Source organism: Epargyreus clarus, unplaced genomic scaffold (genome assembly GCF_041222505.1).
Source record: "Epargyreus clarus isolate Ecla_fem2 unplaced genomic scaffold, WU_Ecla_fem_2.2 ptg000003l, whole genome shotgun sequence".
Taxonomy (NCBI): domain Eukaryota; kingdom Metazoa; phylum Arthropoda; class Insecta; order Lepidoptera; family Hesperiidae; genus Epargyreus; species Epargyreus clarus.
The window spans coordinates 11455196-11481476 of record NW_027332211.1 but is presented as its reverse complement, the minus strand read 5'-3'; the positions used below and the strand labels follow the sequence as shown (position 1 = coordinate 11481476).

At 36.7% G+C, this 26281-nt stretch overlaps 1 protein-coding gene across 1 annotated transcript; it reads left to right on the top strand.

The window, feature by feature from the left end:
* Positions 1-1876: 1876 nt before the first annotated feature.
* LOC140748252 (A disintegrin and metalloproteinase with thrombospondin motifs adt-2) lies at positions 1877-24824 on the top strand. Its single transcript, XM_073081024.1, has 13 exons — positions 1877-1951; positions 8378-8550; positions 9670-9841; positions 10157-10483; positions 10958-11166; positions 11637-11828; positions 12505-12633; positions 13182-13296; positions 13550-13702; positions 14294-14509; positions 15143-15266; positions 16835-17010; positions 23266-24824. Exons 1-13 carry the CDS (start codon positions 1877-1879, stop codon positions 23524-23526), a joined length of 2322 nt encoding a protein of 773 aa, XP_072937125.1. The 3' UTR covers positions 23527-24824.
* Positions 24825-26281: the final 1457 nt, after the last annotated feature.

Below are 26281 nucleotides of genomic sequence, written 5' to 3'. Positions count from 1 at the left end.
CTAGAACCCTTTGTAGGTAATATCTGGAAGTAACACCACCACACCTATATTTGCTTAATAACGGTACTGTTCAGCGCTGCTGCATTCCGGTTTGAAGGGTGTGATAAGGGAAACATAGCTATGCGAGTTAGTCTTCAGGGGTAGCAAAACATTTGCAGTCGTGCTCAGGGACTCATATCTTGTCTGCGGTCGATTTCAGATGTCAATGAGCAGCAGGGGCTACTTACAATCAGGTCGACAGCATGAACTTAAAAATAAACGTTAACAATAAAAATTAATTTAATTTTTCATGATAAGCTGGTAACATATCGCTGGTAAAACCATGGCCAATAACGTAATTCTAAATAAATGTCATATTACGAGCATTTCTCAACAGTTTTTGTTGTTAAAAGCTGACTTTAGTAAGAAATAATATGATATTTAATTTAAAAATAATTTAATGAACCACCTTTACTTCATTACATCATCATGATTTGCATAGTAACGGTGAATAGGATTTCGTACATTGATTAATCATGGCGTAGCGCAAAGTAGTACGAACAAATATAGCTTGTAGGTACGTACTCGTGAACTGAATTGATTATCGATATACCCATTTAATATGACTAGTCAAATTTAGTGGATTAAAAAAAACTATATACACCTGAACATAGAATGTACTCCTTTTTCGAAGTGAGTAACAAAATCTTTAAAAATATTTCCTTTCGATAGCTATAAATCTATGCAATAAATATATACAAGTATTCCTTCTTGCTTCTGATATTAAGTTGATATGATATTAAAAGAATAAAGAAATAGGTAAATTAAATAGAGGTTTTAGCATGCATGTCTAAATATAATAAATAAATACCTACTTAGTGTTGATAAAAAAATATTTTAATAGACGAAAGCAAAAACAATTTTTCCGTAGTTTAACAATAATTATTTATCATTTTGTGGAATAGTGCTACCATGATAATAAATATGTAGCAGTGCTTATGCTGTTGGATATGGGGCCAGGTAGCAGCAAGTACTGTATAAAGTAAAGTCGTACATTCGCAAAATTCATTATCACTATAGTAGAGTCGGTGTTGTTGTTTTAGACGCTGCTCTTTCGCATGATTGTAGTGGCTTGCTTCTGTGTATTGTAAAGTTGAGTTGAATTGAAGTTATAAACATAGTCGTTTGAAGTTATTAGGCAGCATAAATGATTTCTTACATGTTATTTAAATGAAAACATAGTTGATTATTGTCACTAATGCGGGCTGTAACTGCTTCCAGGACCTAATTGCTTAAAGTTATCGGTTATATGATAAGACAACGTTCTGGTGGCGTTCACCTCACTTAGTAATTTACTTTAAAACATGCGTAGAATAAAGTATTTAGCGACAAACATTCTTGATATTGACATAAATTTTGCATGTCATTGTGTTATATCCAATCTCTTACAAGAGCGCTCGTATGCGTTACCTATTAGCTTACCAGCGAGCGCTCGAGTGTGCGGTCGAGTGGAACCGCAAGGCGATATTGTTCATTTGTTTTGATCAGCGGCAGCCGACGGCCGGCGGCGGGTTGGAGTGATGGATGACTCGCGACAATGCTCCTACGGGGACGCGTGTGGGCGGTGTCTTGACAGCCAAAATCTGCACTTTCCTTCGACTTTCTCTCGGAGGTGCGAAAGGTGTACTGGGGGCACGCAATGGTTATTCGGTAGCCGGCGCGGCATAAGTGTACGCGTTCTAATCGCGATTACAGTCCGCCCGCTTCGGTGCATGGTGCATCGTACGCATTTCCGATATTCAAAACACCTGCATGTGGTTCGGCTTATAAGCTGCAGTTCGGAAGTTAAGGAACGATTTAAAGCGAAGACCGTGCAGTGAAATGTAAGAAGGCAGAAATGGCGCTAAGAGTTCAATCTGTGGTTGTAGCTCTGCTTTTCGCGCTACGAGCCGGCACGCCCGCGCATTTTCCCGTGAGTAAATCTTGGCCGTTGGGCGGGCGGGCGCTTATAAAGATATGCGTAAGCGCCATTAAATATTAAGCTTTGCTAAAGTATACATTTTCGTGTTTTATGTAAATGGTTTAATTTATTTTAGTAAATTCGCATAAATTAAAAGTATGTTTGTAATTGAATGTATCTTTGTATAGGTAATTATTTAAACAATATAGAGTTATAAAATAATATTTGCTACTTAAATTTTAGAACTCCTACATGTTTTAAGAGTAGTTTTGACAAACATGGATTAAGTAAACATAAGTATGATTATAAGGTCTCTAAGACATAGTCTCGTCTATTATCTATCGCTACCGGAAGCTTGTGATGCATGTCTAAATATTACAGATATACAGATTGTTCTATATTGTTGTCAATCTTTTATTTCTCTATTCATAGATTGTCTGGAAACAATCGTCCCTAGCGATAACACTACTTTTTGTCTTTCAGGCTTTTGTTTAACTGCTATCGACATATTCAAAAGTCTATCTAGACTCCATTTTTTGTTTCTGTTATTGTCCCTAAATAAAATGGTGTTACCTAAATATTTTATGTTAGATAGACACGTATAGTAGGAGCTTATCGGTTGATATTATAAATACATATTGGGTATTTGTAGAATATAAAATTATATTGATTGATACAAACAAAGGAAACATTCCAATTATTACAACCATATGCGAAAGAGCTATATGTAGGTATAGGTCAGATAGTACCTGAGATTTTAGGTATCTAATAGGACTGTCATATGCGTTTTACGTATTAATTAATTATTTTAAGAATATTCAACCTGTATTTTTATGTAGGTGTGCTATCTTTAAATCCTTATGGACAATAAGGTCTTATGAAATTTTCCAACACATTTTTCGTTTATTTCTTTAAGATTATAACTCCAGATACTTCTATTAATTTGTTGAAGAATTGATAACTCTACCAAATGTCTTTAAAAATACAAAATTAGTTTTTCTTTTGTCGAAAACGCGTTTGACTACGAGTAATTCTAATTCCCAGTTCTTCGTAGTCGTAGTAAAACGTTTACCTACTGCAGTTTTGTTGATCAGATGAGGCACGTAATTTGCTCGTACGTTCGGCGGCGCAGTGGCGTCGCTGCCAGGAAGTATTGATTTTCCCCCGCGCGCCGTTGGCTCCAGTTCAGTCTGCCTCGACCCGACGCATCTTAATGCCTCCACGCGACATATTAATGCTCTATAAAGCCATTTTTCACAACATTATAGCCGTTTCAATGCGCTAAAATAAAAATGCAGGCTAGAATTTATCCTTCTACATTAGATTTTGGCTCGGAGGTAATTTTCAGGACACATTGAAGTATTCTGCATTGATTGTTCTTTTTAAGTATATAGGTAACACTGCATATAAACATAAATTTAGAATACATTTACCATAATCTTTGTATGTACGTATCTACACAAACACCGTTTATAAAAATTATTATCTTCCTAGTTACAAGCATAATAATGGATAAGCAATAAGAAAATATATAGGTAATATTTCTAAATGTGAGATACCATAAATATCTTTGTATTTAATTCCGTGTAGATCACACACGCCATACATTTAATATTGTATAAGTACAGCGACACATTACAATAAATTGCCGCATGCGGCCCGCGGGTGCCGACTCCTATTGCAGTATAAATAGATCTAGAATGTAAAAAGATTATGGAGATGTATTGGTACGCTACGCTATTGACAGTAAGCTATATGTTAAAGTTTATTGTCTCATATAAGCAAATTGAATAAAATCCATAATTGAGTATTCCCAGAACTCAAATTTAGTATGTACATATTTATAGGTAAGTTCTTGCTTGCTTTGCAGTGTGTTTGTATATCAGGTGCTATATTGGCAGTAGACGCTGGAAAACTCTAGTGAAACTTTTACAATTTCGTAGTTTTGCTCCTTATAACAATGTACTTACTATGAGATAGGGAGGGTTTAATTCCTTTTTACTCGAATGCAGAGTACGTATGTTACTAATGCATAGAGTACACATTTGCCCACGACGTGAGATGCAGGATTAATATGTTAGTTAGTTTTTTCATGCATACCTACTTAAATGGTACCGATGCAGTTCATCTAATGTTGAATATCTAGCCACTTCCGTCCATTGCATCATTAACAAACTCGAAATGCAACTGATAATACTTAATAGATGTGGTGCTTCTGAGGTTTAAGTTATAACTTACAAGTATATACTACGCCCATCAAACCATAAATCATCAGCATACAGACTGCTGAGCTGCTTAAGGTAGCTACAAGTAGGTATCGGTGCTGGCGGAGCCAACTTACTCGAATCACACAAAGCTCTACCACATTTAAATAAATTAGGTCTGACATGTTCTCTGTAATTTTAATATATCTAACGTTACTTAGTTAGTCATTACTACCTAAATGCTAATGATGATTACGAGGAGTTTATTTAGCATTAGTTAAACCAATATTTACAGTTGGTATCTTATTTTACATGCTATGAGTCATTCTATAACGGTGAAGTACGATAACACAAATAATTTCGGGTTTAAAGCGTTCGGGGCAAAGAAAGCAATTGAAAATACAAGAGAGTTACTTAACACCTCTTTTTAGAACGAATCACTTGTGGTAGTATGAAGGTACGACAATACGAAAGCTACATCAACACGTGGTTATACAAAAGTTATCTATCTCTTATAGGTTTACGTAATTATTCTCCATAAAACACAAGTAGTTTCAACTGCATTCCGATATTCGGCGCTCGTAATCTCTATTAAAAGATGTTTAAGAGAACTTTCACCGATCGAACCCTATGATTTCGGGCAGCGTGGTGTATAATTTTATTTTGGCAATTATATTACATAACAAAGAGGAGCTTTATGTCTTTTGCGTACTGGATCACGTAGTGAGTTACACAAGCGTAAACGGCACGTAGGTACTTGGAGTTTTTCGATCGCCTCTCGGTGATTCACAGTACGTCGCTCATTGTCCGCCAGCGGGCGACAACGCGACGTGATGCAGACTCCACGTAATTGAGATCGACGCGAATAACTTTCATCATCCGGAACACTTCGGAACATACAAACGTAACACGGACAATTGAATTCCAAAATTAATGACTTTTAACTCGAGCATAACTTGACGCTTCTTGCGAGTAATTCGACGGAACGCCATTGTCTAGTGTCGTAGTAATGGAAAAACAAATAGTTTTACTTTCCCCTTTAGTTCGCTTGCGCTCGCTAATGCCGAATCTATACCGGCTGACTCACGTGGTACTATTTTCGGTTTCACTCACCTCTATCGCTCCGACTACTAGCCAAAACGTAATAAGTGAATTAGTGCCATGGATATACGAGTGTTATACCGAAGATAATAAAAACAACATCCACTGCTTCAACATTCAACCTGCTTCTTGTGGTCATCAATCATAATTTGGTTGCGGATAAAAAGAGTACTAATTCAGTTATCTTACGTATCCGTCAAGTTGGCCGTTATTAAAATCGCGTACCACAGCATTCGTACCAAAAGAAAATCCTAATAGGTGGAATGTATTATTATACCTACTATCGTAGGTCTAATTTCAAATTAATGATAGAGAACATTTTAATAAAAACCTTATGCGCAACATTGCTAGAACAGTCAACAGACGTAGATCGACTATTGTAGACAAAAGATGTCAGTTGCTAAAACATTGTAATTTTATAAAAATAGATAACAATCTTTAGTAGATACGCTCCAATTCTAAAATGTACTGGAACTAACGACCCAAATACGTTTAAGTGGTTGTTTGACATTGTTCAATTTTGATTAGTTGACAAGTTTAAATTAGTCTGAGAGATAATTAAAATATGTACTCGCGTTGTGGGAGTATTACTCTCCTAAAGCGTAATTTACACCAAAGCGGATGAAGGTAGATAGATGTAAGAATTTTCATGGAGAAGGTGTCTATTTGTTTAGTTCATACTGACTTACATGTGCTTAATATGTAAACTGCAGTTCCTCTGCAGTTCTCTTCGATATATCTACTTAATGTAACTAATAAATGTAATCTCTACGGCAGATGAAATATGATGAAAATTAAAAAAATGTGACGTTTAGGACTATTGTTATTAATGATATCAGAGGTAGGTTGGTAGCCTAACTTCCTTTCCTTTCCTTTAATGATAGCGACGAATAATTGAGACTTAGATTAAACAGTATCAATAGATCTTCAATAGTATGTTTGGAGCACCTCCAGGCCGTCTAACATTTGGGAACAATTCCCATTCCAGTAGGTATTTGAACACCTCACTTATCTAACTGCAGTAAAAATGTATATCAAAAGTAAAGGCTTACAACTTTTCTTAACAAGTAGAGACATTTTTTCTATTTGATGGTAGATAATAATCGTTTTATTTAAAGTGTATATTTTGAGGCACTCAATAAAATTCTAGAATTGGAATTTTAATGAGTCGAAGTGTTGCGTGGAAACTTTAATACTTTACGGAATCTAATAATATTCCATTATGGTTAGTTTGTTTTTACATGGTAGTATGGCCGCCGCCGTGTGCCGTGCCCGCTCTGGCATTAATTATGCTTTACTCCGAAAGCGCCCACGAGACGGCCCGAGCCTTGTCACCTCGTGTCGACCTCGTTATACAGTATTTATCATCGCCTCGTTGAGTTCATTTCGCCGCGTCCCTGATACCCACATTGATTGTATTGTCACCGACACCGAACGCTTATAGTTTCTCAGTAATCCGCGGAAAGCTTCCCGCCAATGGATCTTAGATGTCTGATAAGAGTGACATTAGCCACAAATTAGATTCTTAATTGAAATCGAGCCAAATAATTCTGGCGTGATTTGTCAATAGATACCTATTGCTATCGAGTTTGAAGTAGATGGACTAATAAAACTTCTAGCCATTGACGTCTGATTTAAATATACCTACCTATTTTTTGTACGACCATATTGTGAGGCACCTTGTTTGCGTATGTATAAAAAATTCTAGCAATAAATGAGGAAACTAAGTTTACCACAGTGACAATACTTATGTGATTGTGTGTGACAATACTTAAGTGATTGTTTTAAGGACTCAATATGAGATTATTACACACAAATCCACAACACTACAAATCGAATCGACTCTTTTTCATCAAAATGTGTTTTTTTTTTAATGTAAACTAATTTTGACGTACCTGTACTTAACAGTGCAATTCGAAACGTAACGTTTGGTGTATCATAATGTATAGTAAACAAACTTAAAAATGTGTATTAGAATGTCACTTGGCCTAGAGCTTAATTGGCTTAAATAAGTGCACGTAATATATAGAGTCGCCATGTAGAGTCACATTACGTAACATTATTTTTATACTTAGTTCATGTTTGTTAATATTTACAATACATATTTGTAATATACTTACATTTTTATATTTTTATAAAGTACATGGTGTTAAAATTTCTTACATTTTAAAACTATAATTTGATTAGGAAAAATATGTGCGATTTCAAGTAAAACTGAAAAATTCTTACTTTGCATGTTTACACCATTCCGCTTCTAAAGGTAGTTAAGTTATGTAATTATACTTTTAAGACTTTCAGGAAATGCGGCCCTTACTATCACGTATACGTGTACCAAGACATACTTACCTTAGCTATTAAATGGTGTACAATCTACATTTTACACCTAAACCTACTACTCCGTTTAGGAGAAACGTAGCTTTGGTGTTTTGCTTGATCATGACTACAAACAACTTCATAAATTCATGCAAATTTTAATAAGTCATATACGCAAATGACAAAATAATTCAATTCATAATCGCAATATATTCGTTTTTGTTATTAGTGCTATCTGTAGCACCGATGTCAACCGTCAACTACGCTCACGCACACGAATACAATGACGTAATTAGAGCGTACCGGGCGGCCGGCACCTGCTCCACACATTGATAAAAAACCTATTGTGCGTATACTAGTGTATTTAAACCTATGTGATATCTATTGAAATGTTAACAGTTTTACCATGAAGTAACTATATTTATTCTGTAATCTGTTGTGTACCTATTACTGTACAGAGCTATAATTAAAAGCTTTAAAAGCTTCATAATAACATTACTTTACATAATTTCGTCTTGTATTTACTCGTATTAAAGGACGTAACAGCTTTATTTATTTTAGTTACATAAATCTCTCCCCCTTTTGCCCTTTTAAAATATTAACACATTTTTATATTCTGCCTAGACTAAGTAGCGAATTAAGCAATAAGACTTTGTTATACCACCTTACCTATTATAATATTCTCAACGATTCTCTTGGTATATAAATGAAAAGTATTTGTATTGTTTTGTATACTTTTTGTACTTCTTCTTTTTGTGTATACATTCCGTACAAGTATGATTGATTGTAATATAAATAATAACTTTATGGCAACCGACAGGACTTGGAGCATTTCCCTCGTCTGCCGCTGCAGGGCTGGTGGGGCGGGCGCGGCGCGGGCGAGGACGTGCAGGTGGTGTACCTGCCCGCGCTGCTGCCGCGCGAGGCGCACTCCGCCGCCGACGCGCCCGCAGACGACGTGCCGCTCGACTACAGCTTCGATGCTTTCGGACGGTAAGAGGTTTTACTGTTTTTATGTTTTAATCAAACCGCTTTGTGTCCTGCCAGGTAATTAATTTTACACTACCTTCCCGATGAGCTAGATACTTAGTTAACGTGCTTAAACTACAAATTACTAAATAACTAACTTACAAATTTAAAATATAAATACTTAAAATAAAATAAAAAAGCCCATTTATTCCACACTAACTACTAATAAATTTACAATTATTTTCGTAAGTTCCTCCACTCCACAAATTTAAAATATAATAATAAGAAAATGTAAAAAATCACACTCTTATGACCAAATAAACATGGAATAAATTAAAGGAAAATGATTATAAAAGAGTAGAGACTAGAGAGACCATCAAAGAGATGGCTCGCACATCATTTGCAATGAAATATGATTTTCAGATGACCTACTTAAGTATAATGCAGCAATTATCTGTCGAATGCGCCCCACGTTTTTCGTTTAAATTTTCTTCTTAATTGTTTAAAAAAGGGGTATTAATTTCTTGTATAATTATTTTACAAGATTCTTGGTTACGAGTGTTTTTGCTTTTTGGCGTGCACAATTATAATAACTCTGATTGACTGCTAAAGTATAAGCATAAATGAAGATTAGATATAAAAATCTACCATTGTTGAAACTGTTTTTTTTTTATTAAAATTTGCCGATATTAATCGTAGAAGAAAAGTAGGTACTTGCGTTACTACTCCACCTTTTTACTTCAGGTTAAATGTCTTTTGCGTCCTTAATCAGCGTACATTTCGTACCTACGTACTTCTATTTTTACGGCGCACCCTCGGATTAGCTGGAAAGGTTAGTGTGGATAAATGGTGCTCCATTTAAACATTGCAATATGAACATTGCTGTTGTCTGGCAGAAAATTAGTTACGTTCTATTTGACCTACGACCTATTAGGGTACACGTAGTCGGGCACTACGAGACAGTCGTATAACTATGTCGTGTATAGTCTGCGACCATGCTTTATCGATTTAAGTCTACACAATCAAATTAATTCTTTCAATTCCATTAGAACTCTGTTCTGTATAAGTTCTGTTGCAATTTCTCCCTCAATCAATGAAAATGACTTTAAAATATTATTATTCATACTACGATTAATATTTCAGGAGCTTCGACCTCCAGCTGGTGCCGAACCGGCGGCTGGTGGCGCCGCAGTTCCGCGTGTGGTCGGAACACGGCCAAGACGAGCCGCTGTCCGCCGTCGACGCGTCGTGCCACTTCCTGCACACCGGCCCGGGGGCCGTGGCCGCCTTCTCTGCTTGCAGGGATCGTTCATTAGTAAGTCCTTTTTGGTTACATAGTATGTTGTAAAGAAATGTCATAGTTTGCTTTATAAGTATTCAATAAGTACGTAACATAATTTTAAGAGTTTTCTTTGGATTATTAACAGATATGTAGGAGTAATAATGTGATTGGAGTTGCTTCCTGTAAAGAGTTACATGGTGTTGGCTTAGCCTTGAGTGGTTCCAAGTCGACGAACATTTCTAACTGGGCGATATTAATAAAATTTAACCTATTTAATACTAATGATCCAATAATCATATAACAGTAACAAAAGCTACCGATACTAATCAAATTATTGGACTTTTACAGCACGGCCTCATAGTGACCGACAACTCTACATACGAAGTAAGGCCTCTGTCGCACGGGGCAGCGCGCGCCGACAACAGTGGTATCCGGCACGGCCGCACCGCCCACATCATTCGCCGAGCGCCGCCGCCACCCCCGACTAATGATGATGCGCGACCGCTCCGCTTCAGGGCCCGACGCCCCAGAATATACCCGCAGAGACCCAAACCCTCCTCCTACACTATCGAAATCGCCCTGTTCCTCGATGAGGCAGCTTATAAAATATTTCACCCTTACCTGAATTATAATGAAGCTGAATTGCGTGATATGCTGCTTGCTTACATTAATGGCGTAAGTCTTGTTAACTAGTGCTATTAAATATGTACTTACACTACTTACGTAAAATAGTTAAGTATATGTAGTTAAAAGATGTAGACGGTAAAATGTTTTATTTGTTATCAACAATTACCTAACGGTTTCGAATGGGTGTGGTAAGGGAGACATACTTTTCCGAGACATTCCAGCCTAGTCCTTGGGGGGAGGGGCGCATCTGTGGCCGACCTCAGGTAATATCTAATCCTACCTGGGGTTGATTACAGAGGTCCATGGGCGGCAGTAGCCGCTTATCATGAGGTGGGCTGCATCCTCGTCTGCTACTCCTATATTATAAAAAAAAAATTAAAGGATTATTGTCTAAGTTCTTCTACATTTACACACCTCTAGCATCTCTCCTTTATAAATTTATTTTCTATAAGATCACATTAATCGCGCTTGTAACATCAAATACTTTGAACATTTGATAATCATATAATGTAATGATTGCAGGTGCAAGCGTTATACCAGCACGCGTCGCTAGGCACGCGCATCCAGCTGTCGCTGGTGCGGCTGACGCTGCTGCGCGCGCAGCCGGCCGCGCTGCCCGCGCACGCCGAGCGCGGCCGCCTGCTCGACTCCTTCTGCGCGTACCAGCGCGCGCTCAACGTCGAGGACGACGACGATCCGCAGCATTGGGATATGGCGTTGTTGTTGTCTGGGTGGGTTGCGTGTTGTTAGTCGTTGCTTTCAGTTATAGCTGACTCTACATAAGAACTCTTCTTTAGAACAATTATTATTGTTCGTATAATGAAAGTAGTTAGGTAATTTTATTAATTATTAATGATTACATTTATCCAACAGCTAATAGAAAAAGTCACTTGACGTTCTGGTACTTTTATATAGTAGTAGCATTTGCTATTATAGTAGCAAATGTGTATGCAGGTAGAACCGCAGATAAGATTAGATTCCTACCTGAGATTGGAAGCAGATGCGTTATTACCCCCTCAGGACTAAGTTTAAACGCCTCGGAAAAGTATGATTTCACAGCCTTCAAAGCACTGCACAACAGCGCTTAACGCTTATGTTATTTCGTAAAAGTTAGGTTGCCTCCAGAGTCGAGTTCTATTATGTGAATTCGGTAACTTCTACTTATTTTATTTAGATCTGGATACGTTTGTCAATATTACAGTTTGGACTTCTACGCGGAGGAGGGCGGGCGTCGCAACGGCGTGACGATGGGCCTGGCGCCGGTGGGCGGCGTGTGCCTGCCGGCGCACGCGTGCGTCGTGTCGGAGTTCGGCGCCGTGGACGCGTTCGGCCGCCCCTACCCCTCCGCTGGATTCACCTCCGTCTACATCCTCGCGCACGAGATCGGACACAAGTCGGTCATTTCTGCACTATAGGCTATTCATTGTTTCAACACAGCCTACTTTTATTATGGTCAAATCATAACATCATAACGCAACCTATAACTTTCTTTACAAGATTAGCATACGGACATGCACTTCTCCTGTATATGTCTGCTACTGCCCATAGATAAACAGTCGACGAGATCAACCACTAGTAGAATAGAAGTCTAGAACCTGAGGTTGGGTACAGATGCGTTAATACTTTAAGTCCCTTACCATATCCACCAAATCAAAACACAACAGCGCTTTTACACTGCGGTTATAAGACAGAAAAACATATTGGTGGCGGTTGTTCTTTCGAAGTAGAAGGATTACCACCTTCATTTTCTTAGTCGCGTCTACATTGCTGAATTTCGTACCTGCTCTGGTGGTTTACTGTCGAGGTGTGCTGCATATTTTGCAAAACTCCTCGATCTTCTGCTTGTCTTAGGCATTCTGTGATAGACCTGTTAGTTAAGTCCTTGATCTGGTCAGACCATCTGGTTAGCGATCTTCTTCTTGGTCTTTTACCCTCCACCTTCATAACTAATGAAATTTTACTTGTTAACTTACCAATTGTACGAACCTTTAAATCTATGCGTAGTAGCATCTTACGGCCTATGATTACCCTCTTACATCGCACCCAAATGTACTGACACTGTTCCGCAGCCTGGGCATGCACCACGACGGCACGGGCAACGCGTGCGCGCGCGACGGGTACATCATGTCGCCGTCGCGCGGCACCGCGGGCGAGGCCACGTGGTCGCCCTGCAGCGCGCGCGTCGCTGCTGACTTGCAGTAAGATTTTAACATTCCCGCTCATAAAATGCTGAGAAACTTGTTTATAGAAATGTAAGTGCATTCATATGATATATTCAATGATACCCACTAAATCCAATATTTTTTAAGATTTTATTTTTCCATATGTAAGTACATTATACATTTATTTATCTGAGATGTTTTTTTTGGAGTTTACTCCTTAAGAAACGATTTGAGTTATAAGGCCCGGTACGGAAATTTTATGAGGAGTAAAATCAAGTGTAACACGAAAAGTTGAGGCGTAACGTAGAAAGAGACAAACATATATATCCACACTTTACGCGCAACACCAGTGAAGTCACTGAATAGAAATGTCATAATTTTATTGATCAAACTTATTCAGTTACAGTGAAAAACTGGTATTCAAACCGGTATCTGGAATATGAATGCACATTTATTGCTGCTTTTGGGCATGTGAGGTAGCGATGGTGTCACAACTTCTTTAAATCATGGTACTGATGAACATTATTGATCTTTTTTCACTTAACAAATTAATGCTCTGAGCATAAGTGTATATTACTTTTCAGGTGGGCAACGTGTTTGTTCGACGGTGGCGATGACTTAGACGCTCCGGACGAACTTCGTCATGAGCGTTTCGGCGGAGCGCCTGGCGTCACGTGGGGAGCCAAGAAGCAGTGTGAAGTACGTTATGAGACATTCTCCTTAAGGTCATTGTGTACTGCTGGTATAGCATTTGTACAAAATTTACATCTTTTGCCTGTTTGTTCGGTGTAAATTAATTTAAAATTACTCGTACCTAAGTATTTGTCAATTGATATATTTAATTTAATTGCTGGCTAAATCAGTTATGACGGAACTTTCAGAATTGTGAAGAGTAGTAGTTATTTTTCAGTAGTTCTACAGATTTATCATACGTATTGATGAATGTTGTTAGATATTCCTGCGCGACCGCGACGCGTCGCCGGTGGAGGGCGCGGGCGGCGAGGCGGGCGGGCGCTGCGCGCAGCTGACGTGCCGCTCGCCGCACCGCGCCGGCTTCTACCACGCGGGGCCCGCGCTGCCCGGCACCGCCTGCGGGGACGATAAGGTACGTGTAGGTGTAAGCTTGGTGGTTTCTGAAGATTGCTGCATATGACTGTTCAATGTATATTTGACTGCTCAAAGGTGACAAAGTTGGCGCTGTTTTTATATTACATAAAAGCGCTGTTGAATGTTAAACATAATTATAGTGCACTTCTACACCAGATGCTAAGTATTCAATAAAGTCTATGGACTGTTGATGCGATTTTTTTTTAAGGGAACACGAATTCTCTCGGTACGTTTCTATTTCATCTGCTGTAAACAATAATGATAATTCTCATGTACTCGTCTACCCTTGAGAGTATGCTCTTGAGAGTAAAATGGAATATTTCATGTTATTTTGCCTGAGATTTTCAACGCCCATCACAATCAATCACAGCACGGCTACTAGAAATAAGTATGCAGGTTTAACGATAGTGATGTTGCACTTGAACTATAAGGATTTGTCAACCTTAAACCTCTTAAAGACAAGGAACAATTACATATTATTATTACAATTACATTATCATTTCCTGGCAAGAACAATTACAATTCTATTGGAGCTCGGTATACGACTATTGGTAGCATTATATTCTACCAATAACAATGACTATTCCAGTGGTGTCAAGGCGGCGAGTGTGTAGCGGCGGACCCGGCGCCCGGGCCGCGGCCGCCCGCTGCGGAGGGCGCGACGTGGGGCGCGTGGAGCGCGGGCGCGTGCCGCTCGGGCTGCACGCTCAAGTCGCGCGGCGCCCGCGAGCGCCGCCGCTCCTGCCCGCCCGACGCCATCTGCGAGGGATCCTCCTACGATGTCGTGCTCTGTGAAGATACCAAGGTGAAATACTAACAATGAATATCATTAAGAGGTTTGGCTATATTATTTGCATTTGTCAACGTCTACTTACCTAAAGAGTTGTACTCTTCATAGTACTAGTCCGTGGTTTGGACTAGAATTAGGAGGTTCATAAAGATGTTCACTTTCAGCTCAAACTCTTCTCTACTACCTAGTTGTTCTACTACTGGATAAGGAATGTAAATCGGTGATCAATTACTGTTCTTAAAGAATATTCAATTGTACTTGGAGTTTCAGCGCCTGCTGGTTAAAAGCGAGTATTTGCTACGAAAAGCTCATTAGATATGTATTGCATTTTATTATAAACTTTTGTACCTACCTATATTTCATCATCATAACTATATTTCATAGTATAAAAATAAATACCGACATATTTTTATTCATTATATCTTAAATAATTAAAAATTAATTGAACTTTACTACAAAGATTTACCAAAAATCTAAAATCTAGGGAAAATCAAATGGAAAAATATATAGGCAAGTTTTATAGTGATTACGCCAATCATATTTATACTCCACTCATTTAATTTTATTAGCAACTACTCTCATTATTTGAATTAAAACTTACTATAAACCTGCGCCTAAAATTAACATATCACTACATCTCATTGTCAGGTTTGCGGGAAGAAAACGCGCGTGAGTTCCAACGAATTCGCGTCTCGGAAGTGCACGGAGTTTGCAGCGCGACTGCCCGAGCTCGACCCGCGCGGCGGCGGGCTGCAGGCGCCACACGACCCCAGTGAGTATAGGTGCAACCCTTCTTATGTCCCACTGCTGAATATGACCCCCCACAAATGGAGAAGTTCCAGAGAGTACTTCACTACGCTGTTCTAATGAGGAATGTTAGAGGAAGGTAAGAGTTCGTGATATGACTGTGGGTATTTCCAATTCGCGCAAATTTAAATAATATATACTTAATTCTGATTATTTCCGCTTTGCCCTTAAGAAGGAATTAAGAATAAAGATTTTTATTTTATTTTATTTTGCATTATACGCTAAGACGCTATAAAAATAATGTAAAGGTGGAAGAGTACGACATTTTTTTTGAATTTAGAAATAAGGCTTAATGTGGTTTTTATATGAAGCTTAATAGGGTACGTATATATTGTATAAGTACTATTAATTATAAATAAAAGTGAAATCATCAGAATACTCCTTATACAAGATAAACGCAAAACTAGTCATACGGGGAATTCCAGTAAGTTAACCGTTAGGAACTTCGTATTGTGGTTAAGTGGTGATAGGTAAGTACCAAATGTAAACAAACTCGGAATTGAGTGCGTTTGCCTATTTAATATTAATATAATTTTAAAGCTTTATTGTTTTAAAACTTATTTAAGCTACAAATCATTTAATGTCTATTAGAAAGAAATTACATCTTAAGGGTGGGTTGCATCGAAAGCCCGTTTAAAGTTTTTGTCAAAGTTAACACAATAACTTTAACGGTAGCAATAGAATGTAACTATTTTGTGTTCCACCAATTTATTTGTCATTAATGTCGTCTATATCGCGGTCACCACAATTTTTAGTCGACGGTGACAGATACGGAAGTTGACAAATACGAGTACAATAACTTTAACCGATCGAAATCAAGTGGTTAATTTTAACGGTTAGTTATGACGTAAGTTCAACCTCAATTAAAATGGTGCAACTAATTATTTTAATTTTGGATTTGACGGTTTGTTGGGCTTGTGTAAATTTTTAAGTTAAGTATATCATGCAACGCACCCTTAATGAATATTCAGTATTAATGTTATGTATCGAATAATATCTATATGTCAATGAATTAGAGGTGGTGTCAGTGTGAAGCGGGATGAAAGTTTTGTATAGTTATCGGCAAACTGCTAGACCGCTCTAAAGTTGTTGCGAACAGGTGTAGTCATACAATTTTCTATGGCGACGCGATTCATTTCTATATTCAGAGCGGACTAGCGATCCGCGTAAAACTTACGCGGACTATGCGAAAATTTTGAAGGTGGTAGAACCCTTTGTGGTTCGACTCCGGCGGCATCACCGCCACACCTATTTCTAATTTCTACCTAATAACAGCAGTGTTAGACGCTGCTGTATTTCGTTTTGAAGGGTGTGGTAAGGGAGACAGACTTTTCCGAGGCGTTCCATACAGACAGCTTAGTCGTCAGGGGTAGCGGCGCGTCTGTGGCCGACCTCAGGTAGGAATATCTAATCCTATCTGGGGTTGATTACAGATGTCCATGGGCGGCAGTAGCCACTTACCATGAGGTGGACTGCATGCTCGTCTGCTACTCCTATATTATATATAAAAAAACTTGTCATCCTCGTGTGCAGCTCGCATGTGGATGGGGTGCGCGGTGTTCTGCCGGCGCGCGGCGGGCGGCGGGTTCTACGCGCCGCGCGTGGAGCTCAACGGCGCCGGCCTCGACCCCTACTTCCCCGACGGCACGTGGTGCCACCACGACGGCACCACGCACTACTACTGCCTGCAACACCATTGCTTGCCTGAGGTATGCAGTTTAACTTTGTATCTAAGTTTCAGGTGGCTCTGATTTCGAAATTTTTACACTTTTTCATAAGATTCGATGACAAAAATGTTAAAACATTCCAACGTAATTAGGGAATACCAGCAATATGATAAGTTGGAATGTTAATACATCAAACGTATACAGTATTGGTAGATGTAAATTTCCTTCCTTGTTTATGTAGCTTAAATTGATCTTGAGATTAAATAGGAAAATACAAGGAAATCTAAAAGCAATATTTGATCAGTCCATATTTACTTAGTCTTAGTAGGTAATATTTATAAAAAATCTACCTATGATGGGAGATTGTATGACAATTGTGTGACACACTTCTTGAAACGTAGAAAGTAAAATTTTTAGCTATTTTTACAAAGCTGGTTAATTTAATAAATACGATTTCCAAAAATAAGTAAACAGATTATAAAACTGTTTCAGTCAAAAAGGCATAAAAGTAAGGATAAAAATCACTTTTTGAGGATATTCGAAATCTGAAATACCTACTATTAATACTACTTACCACGATGACATAATTGTTGATATCCAATAGAAAAAAGTTTTCCTCGTAAACTATTAGAATAATTATAATAATATTTCCTAACCAATCAGCTGATAAACAGATATTAACTGTTACGCGAACTTGATAATTTGAGCCTGACTAACAGTATTCTTAGGATTTCAGCCTTCAAGGAACTACGCGAAGATATCAGATAAGATAACAGTTTGTAAACATTGTGTAAATATAACAACAAATACCTAAGGGTACTTGTACTGATTACATTTTCCTGATATTATTCAATTGAAAAGATTCCAATCGAATCATGATACTAATCATTTATCTGCAACTTTAAATTTAAGAATTAGCAGTTTATATATCCAAATACATAGTTGCGAAAACAATTATTATGTTTTATACTAACCTATATTAGTTTACATAGAATACAAAAAAGCTAAGTATGCTAAAAGTGGAAATGAAACATTTTTCGTGTGTAAATTCTTTGTAGGAGTATTTTCTCCATCGTATGAACAGAATAATGTTGGTTTAAAATATGCTGCACTTACATTGTATATACCTTACGACACTAGTTTGGCAAGAAAAAGCTTTTTACACAACACGATTAGCTACTTCCACATCCTTTAACTTCTTACTTTAAAAGTGAAGTCCTGTATTTTTAAATAAATTGTAACCCAAACATTACTACAAAAACCGTTTAGTTGTTAAATTGTATTGAATAGATCGTCATGTTCACTTTACAGTAAAATAATTAAAATAATAAAAAATAATAAAGAATAAAGTAAAAGAATAATAAAGAATACAGTAAAAGAATAAAGTAAGAAGAAAATTATCTTTCGTGTATTTCCATAATCCGTTGGTTTTGTCACCGTGTTTGCAGCGAGCTCAATGCGTGTGCGTGTCGAATTTGCGGCGTGCACGCGTGAAAAGCACGCGTGTACTATATTCACGAAGGCGCGATGAACTCGTAGCGCGCACACGCCGGGCTCGGTCGCTCTGTAGAACACGGTGACAGACTTTGATTGACAAAGAGTGGTCCCTCGAAGCCCGAACTCTCCCTTACCTTCGAATTCGAATCCCCTTAGCATAGAAAGTCCTTTAATTCATTCAATCGATTGACAGATCGCAAATAAAAGAAAATAACAACCGTAACAATGCCTTAAAATTGAAGATCTAGAATCAAAGAAATCTGATATAAGAATGTATATATACCTACATCGGAGTAACAAAATCTCGTTATTTCATAATGTGTTTGTGCTATCGCTGTTATTGTACTTAATTGTTTCAAGGACCGTATGCATAGATTGATACAGCAGGACACAGGACTCTTCCGGGATGAATTGTTGAAAACATAATTATCTTATACCAACCTTTACTGTGTTATCTTTACAGCTATATTATTTCGCCAAAATCATTTAGGCATTTATTTAAAAACTTAATTGATTTAAGGTAAGAAAACAATCCCAGCTGCTGCTAGCCATGGCTCTATGCTACTGCTACTGCTAGCTATGCTACTGCTAGCTATGCTACTGCTAGCTATGTCTCACTAACTACAGAAGATAATTAGATTTTAGTGCGGTGAGATTTAGTGCGGTAAGAGTCCCACATAACCCTGTGTCGTTCCCACGGCACCGGGTACCTTTTGAAGGTTTCCCCCTCGTTAAAAAAAAGCTACATATGTCTCACTGCTGGTCATGACTTCTCCCCACACCTGGGCAAGGCCAAAAAATTATCAAAATTGTTAGGATATTACTATCACATTTTAATTTGAAACACCATAAAATTGGATTTTCCAAATAACATCGCTGTCATGACGTAGTCTATTTAGTGTCAAAAGCGTATATAATCTGTAAGTGGGTAATAATTGTCAGGTGTTTAGGAATCTTGTTCTATTCAGAAGCAAGGTCGTTGAAGTAATTTCCTGCATAGAAGCAAATGTTATGTTTTCAGAATTAGTTATGCAAAATAGATAAGATTTAGTCGAAGTGCTCTACACACAGTGCACTATTATGTTTAGTCATAAAATACAAACAGCTGGCGGGCCATTTAATCCCATTGTTTGTCAACACTGGCACGTCACTTCACGTGCTCCATTCAATCCAAATAGCTTTGTATCTTAAAAGATGTTCCTATTCACACGTACTACAATTATATCAATTGTAGCTTCTTGTAACTGCGTTTTGGTAACTACACAAAAATAAAATATGTCTTTGCAACAGTATACGCTATTGACATGTGGCCAGTACCGTCCGCAATATTGTATTGGCTTCAAAATATGATAGATACATTAATTAAAATTAGGCATACGAATTAACGCCTCCAGGCAATTGTTATTTTGGTGTCGTTGTGGTAGATACGTCTGGCTAAATACTAAGAATGTGATATCATAGTCTAATATAGTAGATATTGTAGGTATCCATCCTATTTTCTTATTGAGTGGCTTATTAACATTGTTAAAACGGTAGTTACCTCCTTTTATGTCCTAATTTTTAAGTCCCATGAATAGGTACAGATCTCTTCCTAACACTGCTAGGTAGGGGAAACCTAGATCCCCATCACCATTACTTCAATTTGAATATCAATATTTAATGCTAATAATTATATGAATAAATTCGTTGTAATATACCTAGAAAAAATATTGGAGTTTCATTCTTAAATAAATAGGACGGAGAAAGTTAGATGATGAAGACATTGACTCTATCATAATGATATCATATAAATCAATAATTAAATACATATACACTATAAAGGTATACTGATTACTATATTTAAGTAGGTAAATGTAAGATTTGTCGAAAATGAATTGTCTAGTAAACATTCCTTTGGTAACTGTGTATTATGGCAATTTCGGAGTCACCTGATTATACCGGGTACGCGTCACCTACCATCCGTCTCTTACGCTGTTTGTCCAGCAAACAGCATGGCTTCTTTATGGCCCTCGCGTCTGCGTCACCTCTTCAACATATTTGCCGTTAAACGGTAAATTATTCGCTAATTTGTCAACATTTATCAAGGCGTTTAAATTAGACCATGATAAATTATTCTTCACGGCGCGCTCTGACGTACATCGTCATATTGATTATGTGCTTAATAAATAGGCGTAGATAAATTTAGCCTTTTAGGCATAGATGTATTACCTAACTTATGTCATTACTTTTAGGTATATATCACATTATTTTAGACTTAATAATTTTCGAGGAACAAGTAGGTATAAGAAAAATAAGTTAAAATGAACGTTAAAGAATATTTGATTAAAAAACAGCTTTTGAGCTTAAATTAATACATATGTACCTACTAGCACATAGTCATTATGTCGTAACATCTGAATTAGAACTATAGTAATATATTCAAGAATCTGTAAATATGTACAGAATAATCAGTAGAATGAATAAATTAAACTGTAACTGTATATTAATGAACTTTCAATTCTCTAAAGTCACTTGTAATACATATGGGTACAAACTACAGACTCGTGGATGAATCACAACTGCTGCAATTATTTTCCTCTTATCGCAACAGTTTCTAGCATTGTTGTATTCTGGTTTAAAGTGTTTATTGAGGCATATACCTACAGATAAGTTTATAAGGAATTCAAATATCGTCTAGTGGGTATCTGTTGTTTTAAGGACATCCTTGTCCTGTACCCTTAGTATGAGTTTTTACGTTTTTACAAAATGCCTGTTTTGGTATTTGTTTACGTATTTGCCCATACATCTCCAATCAGCGCCCCTAGCGGATTGTATCAGAACTGAATTAAATAGTATGGGAAATACGTAAGTAAAAAACAAAAACAAAAACAGTCATTTTTGTCAAAACGTAAAAACTCATAGTAAAGGTACTGTTTAAATTTAATACTAGGGATACATGAAATTCATGGTCTGTAATCCTCACCTAAAATATGCTCCTATTTAATAATAAAAATGTATATAAAATATACCTACAACGCGCTTACAAATGAATTAGTATGAACGCTGTGTACCCAAAATATCCGTCTCTACATTGAATTTGTAATAGCCCTGACATTGTTTTAAGATGTAGGCAGTAGGTAGCTTAGCGAGATTTACAATTATATTCCAAAGAAAAATGTATTATAATCATGAAATTCGACGTTTGCTTGCTTTGTTTGCTTCAAAAACGCGAGAATAATAAACTATCCATATGCAGCATGAGACGTGTATAATTACTTGAAATTCCGCTAGATGGGATTAGTATACTCAGATTGAGTGAGTGATAGGGAATTGAAAGCAATAGGCCTGATTTAGGGCCGCTAATAATATTTAATCTATCCAAATTTTGTCTACCAAAGATCGAAATTTGACTTTGACAGATATTGATTCAAAATTCCTTTTTTTTCTCCAGCGCACGGTATTTGCACTTACACCCTTGTAATTCTCGTAAGTAAGGGTGTTTGTAAGGGTGTGACGTTTATTTTAAGGAACACATATAATATTATAAAATATAGTTTTGCCCTATCTCATGTGTGTGAGAAAATGATACAGGTATCATGAGTAAGTACTGTGTACTTACTACTACTTACATCGCCAGTGCCACACACTATCGGAAGTAAACAAGGGCAATTAGGGATCACGTTTATTGTGGTTTTATCAAGGCCCTTCGAAGCGTTCGTATCTATTGTTTAAGGGATTTATACCTAGTCACAGACAGCTTAAGTTACATTTTCTATATGGAATTTATATATCATTTACCGAATAAAAACTACGGTTTACTTACCTTAAATGTATTTAGGAATGTTAATGGTACGTGAAGAGGTACGATATAGGTGCGTAGTGCGTAGTTAATGCAGCGTAAATAGACTCTACATAAATTACGTGATGTACGTTCCAAATAAGGAAAATTGATTAATTGTTAAAAAAATCTTCAGAACATTAATTGTTTATGTTTGGCCTGTGCTATTATTATGCGGCTATTCTATTTGATTTTAAAATCTTCGTTCGGACACACTACCGCTATACCTATTTCTGCCTTAGAGCTACTCTGTTCCGATAATTCAATATTTAGGCAAAGCGACGTACTTGTGATCAATATTTTATTTTATCTACTGTTATCTTTGTCGGATATTCAGGTGTCCATTACTATTTTGACACTCAAAATCAGGTAGACTGCATACTTGTACAAAATTTAATCAAAACATATATCACACAAAAAATCCAATAAAATCTTCAACAGTCATTTGCTTTAATATGTATATGTAGGCACATCGTCATGTAATCAACTCATGTGCTCATTTACATAGACGTTGTTGTCGCCGCTGACTGATTTACTTTTAAACTTGCATAAGTAATCTATGTTTAATTTACGGCTTCTGTTTTGAAACCAACCGAGAAAAAAGTCATTAACCACAGTCACGCGGCTCTTAAAAAATCTATCAACGCTTGACAAAGATGTTTATTAGCTAGACATGAGCAAATTGTAGATAACTCGTAAGAAGTAATTGTACATAGGTCGATGGTAGGTACCTATCGTATAACAGGTACTTACTATATTTCAACATAATGTTACTGTCGTGGATACTAATTTTATAGAAAGAACAATGCAAGTTATTTTGTTTTCTGAAAGAGAAGGATATGGTTTCAACCATGTCCGGGCATGAGTTAGTAGAGTTGACCTAATCTTGGAAACATGGAAAACTGATCCAAATAACAACTTTTAATCTCATCATAATATTTGTAATAATTTTGCACATAATATTAAGATTTTTTTCCGTGTAGAACTTCAAGATAAGCCCCCAGTTACACATCTGGGAGTTGCCGAGCCAGGACTTCGACGGGCCGCAGAACGCGCGGGCGCGCGCCGCCCCCGCGCCCGGCGCCGCCGCGCTGCGCTCCTACCTCTCCCTCGACGACGCCGGCCTGCCCCTCGCGCGATCCGCCTTCCCCCCGCAGATACCAGAGGAACCTGAGAACCACTGGGAGGTCATCGATTACGTCGATATACCTCGCAACAACTACACTTCCGAAGATTTATCCTAAAAGTCGTTTTAGATTGCCACTGCCTTGGTTAGTTACATAGCATAATAAGGAAAGATAGTTACTTGCCATAACTACCTACTAGCATACTCGTAGGTAAAGCTTTTTAGTTTGAAAAACATTCAAATCGGATTTTGTCTCTGTTTGCAATTGAAATTTATATTGGAAGTTGGAAAAGACAATATTTGTGACCACGCAATTAGTGATATCTAACTAAGAATAAGTAAATATTATGAAAGAACCAACAAACTATATAAGTAAACTGATAATTCGAGAATTAGGATATCAATATTTATAGTATTTATAATTTGTATCGTAATGATAAGTAAATATTATTAAGAATATGATTCGAATTAACTTAATACAACGATAGAAAAATATATTTATATAAAAAATGTTTTGCTCAATGAAGCGCAACAAAACTTGCTTCTGATTTATTAAGAAATCATTAATTAAATAAAAAGAAATTATCGAACAGTTTTTCAAGACAAATTGGTATCAAGAAGTGTGGTTGCAACAATATGTTTGATGAGAGCGGCGCGCTCTGTACCCTTATCGCCACGTAGTGCGAATACCTCATGTGACTATTTGCATTTAATAGGATTAAGAGTTTACTGCAGTATTATGTACTTAGTTGTAAGGTCTGCCGCTCTGTGAAAGTTGCCGTAGTTTAATATTTAGTTTTAATTTGATAATTTAAATGTAATGTAATACATAAGTTGTTATTTTAGTTGCTTCCTCCAAGTAGTTAGCGTTTGGAATACAACGATGTCTTTAATTTTTATAAGAAGCTAGAAGTTTTTTTAAATGGATGCATCTACATTGAATTGATTAATATGAACACCTATTGACAAATAAACGTATCTCAGCCGATTATAAAGACAAATTTTAAATGTTTTCATAAAACAGCTCGTGTGTAAATACCTATGTTCGCACGTAAAAAGTAATAATTATTTGGCGCAAAACGACGCCACATGACTAAAACGTATGGTATCATTTATCTAAAAAATATATATCCCGCAAAACTTGCAAATTTTACCTTCTAGGCAAGATTATGGTGTCAAATTTATTATCTGTTAGATTTGTAATAAAACTCATTTTTCCCAAAAAAGTAAAAAATAATTATTATTTCAAAAAGAAAAATACGTACCTATTATCCGCAACATTTATAATACTTAAAGCTCAATCATCAAATTATCAACTACATCAATGCTAGTCTTATTGTAATTTTTCTTAGTGCTTAAGATATTTTAATAAGCGATTAGTATACTTAGCTATAAGTAATTTTCTGTAATTTTGCAATAAAGGATGTCAAAGAACTTCAATTATATTTTAATATCACGTGATTGCAATGCAATATATTTTTATGATAGTTGTACAATAAATAGTTAGTACTTTTTTATATTTCAAGTAATGTGCAATAACTACTATAAATGATACGTTTTAAACAACTACCCCACAAATATCATTTTCAAATTCTGTGACTTGTGTGATTGACAAGAATAATAAACGACTATATAATCCGACATGGATAATAACACATTTTATCAAGAAAATTCTAGAAGGTAAGTCCTTGATGAAAGTGTCGATGATCATACAAGGAAAAAAGTCTGTGTAATATAACTTGGTTAACTGCCAAAGAACAAGGGAATCCAAGAGAAGCAGTACCAGGTGGAGAGGTTACTGTCTCCTTTGGAAATTTATCACATTTATCTAGAAATGCGTTAATAACGCCTACTTCTATTATAGATATAATAGATCGTAACTATACGAAACCATGGAACCCTAAAATAATTTATGACGCTGGTGTTACGAATCGTTTACAGAAGTGTTTGGCTTGATTTAAACGGTTGTTACTATGTAAATCTTTAAGAATTTCGTAACCGACAAATTAGGTGGAGTTGGATTTTCGAATTATCGCTTGACGTAGATCACGTAAGCTGTGATTGACGGCTATCGGACGACGCATACGTGATATGCTGGTTAGCTTAAAAATGCTAATGCATTACTTGATTTAAACGTGAAGAAACCAAACGACGCCCATTATTCTGTCAACGACCATTCAATATTCACTCCGCACGGACGTCGTTAATCTAAGTTTTTGTTTCAATGAATAGAACTCGTTGTTACGTATTAAATCACTGAAAGCTTTATTTGTTGAAGACAATCAATCAATCCCCTATTGTCCAGATCTTCAATTATATTTCTTGAGTAGCGCTGACATAATATATATATACCTAACTATTTGTTATTAACGAGTACATAATATAGTATCGAGCGTGTTTTTTAATTTTTATACTTTTTATTTTATATTTTTACATTTTTATATTTACATATTTTTAAAATAAAAATATTGCTACGCGCGCCGTAGGGTACCTAATTAGTACTTGGTATAAACAATATCAAATAAAATAGTGAAAATGCAACTTTAAAAAAGGAATCAAATAACAGGGACATATTTGCTATAAACTTCGATCGAACTTAATTCAACCCCATAAAATTTATTGAATTTGTGAACAGTATTTACAGTATTTATATTCAGAATACATAAAGTAAATTGAAAACTACAGTTTTACAGGGTCGATATTTTTTTTGATGAATATTGGCAATAACACTATTCACATTAGAATTGTTTTGTTTGGTGGATTGCTACTGAAATAGGTACATAATTATTTCAGTATGCATCCGACACATATCTGTGTCGGGCCGACCTGAGGGGACCTGGCGCTATCACATTTTATTTAGGTGAGAAGTTAAC

Excerpts from the sequence above, each read along its gene's own strand:
- LOC140748252 (XM_073081024.1), top strand. The coding sequence starts at position 1,877 with ATGGCGCTAAGAGTTCAATCTGTGGTTGTAGCTCTGCTTTTCGCGCTA. Across the intron at positions 9,842-10,156 it reads CTTGCAGGGATCGTTCATTA|CACGGCCTCATAGTGACCGA; the intron begins GTAAGTCCTTTT and ends GGACTTTTACAG. Across the intron at positions 10,484-10,957 it reads TGCTTGCTTACATTAATGGC|GTGCAAGCGTTATACCAGCA; the intron begins GTAAGTCTTGTT and ends TAATGATTGCAG.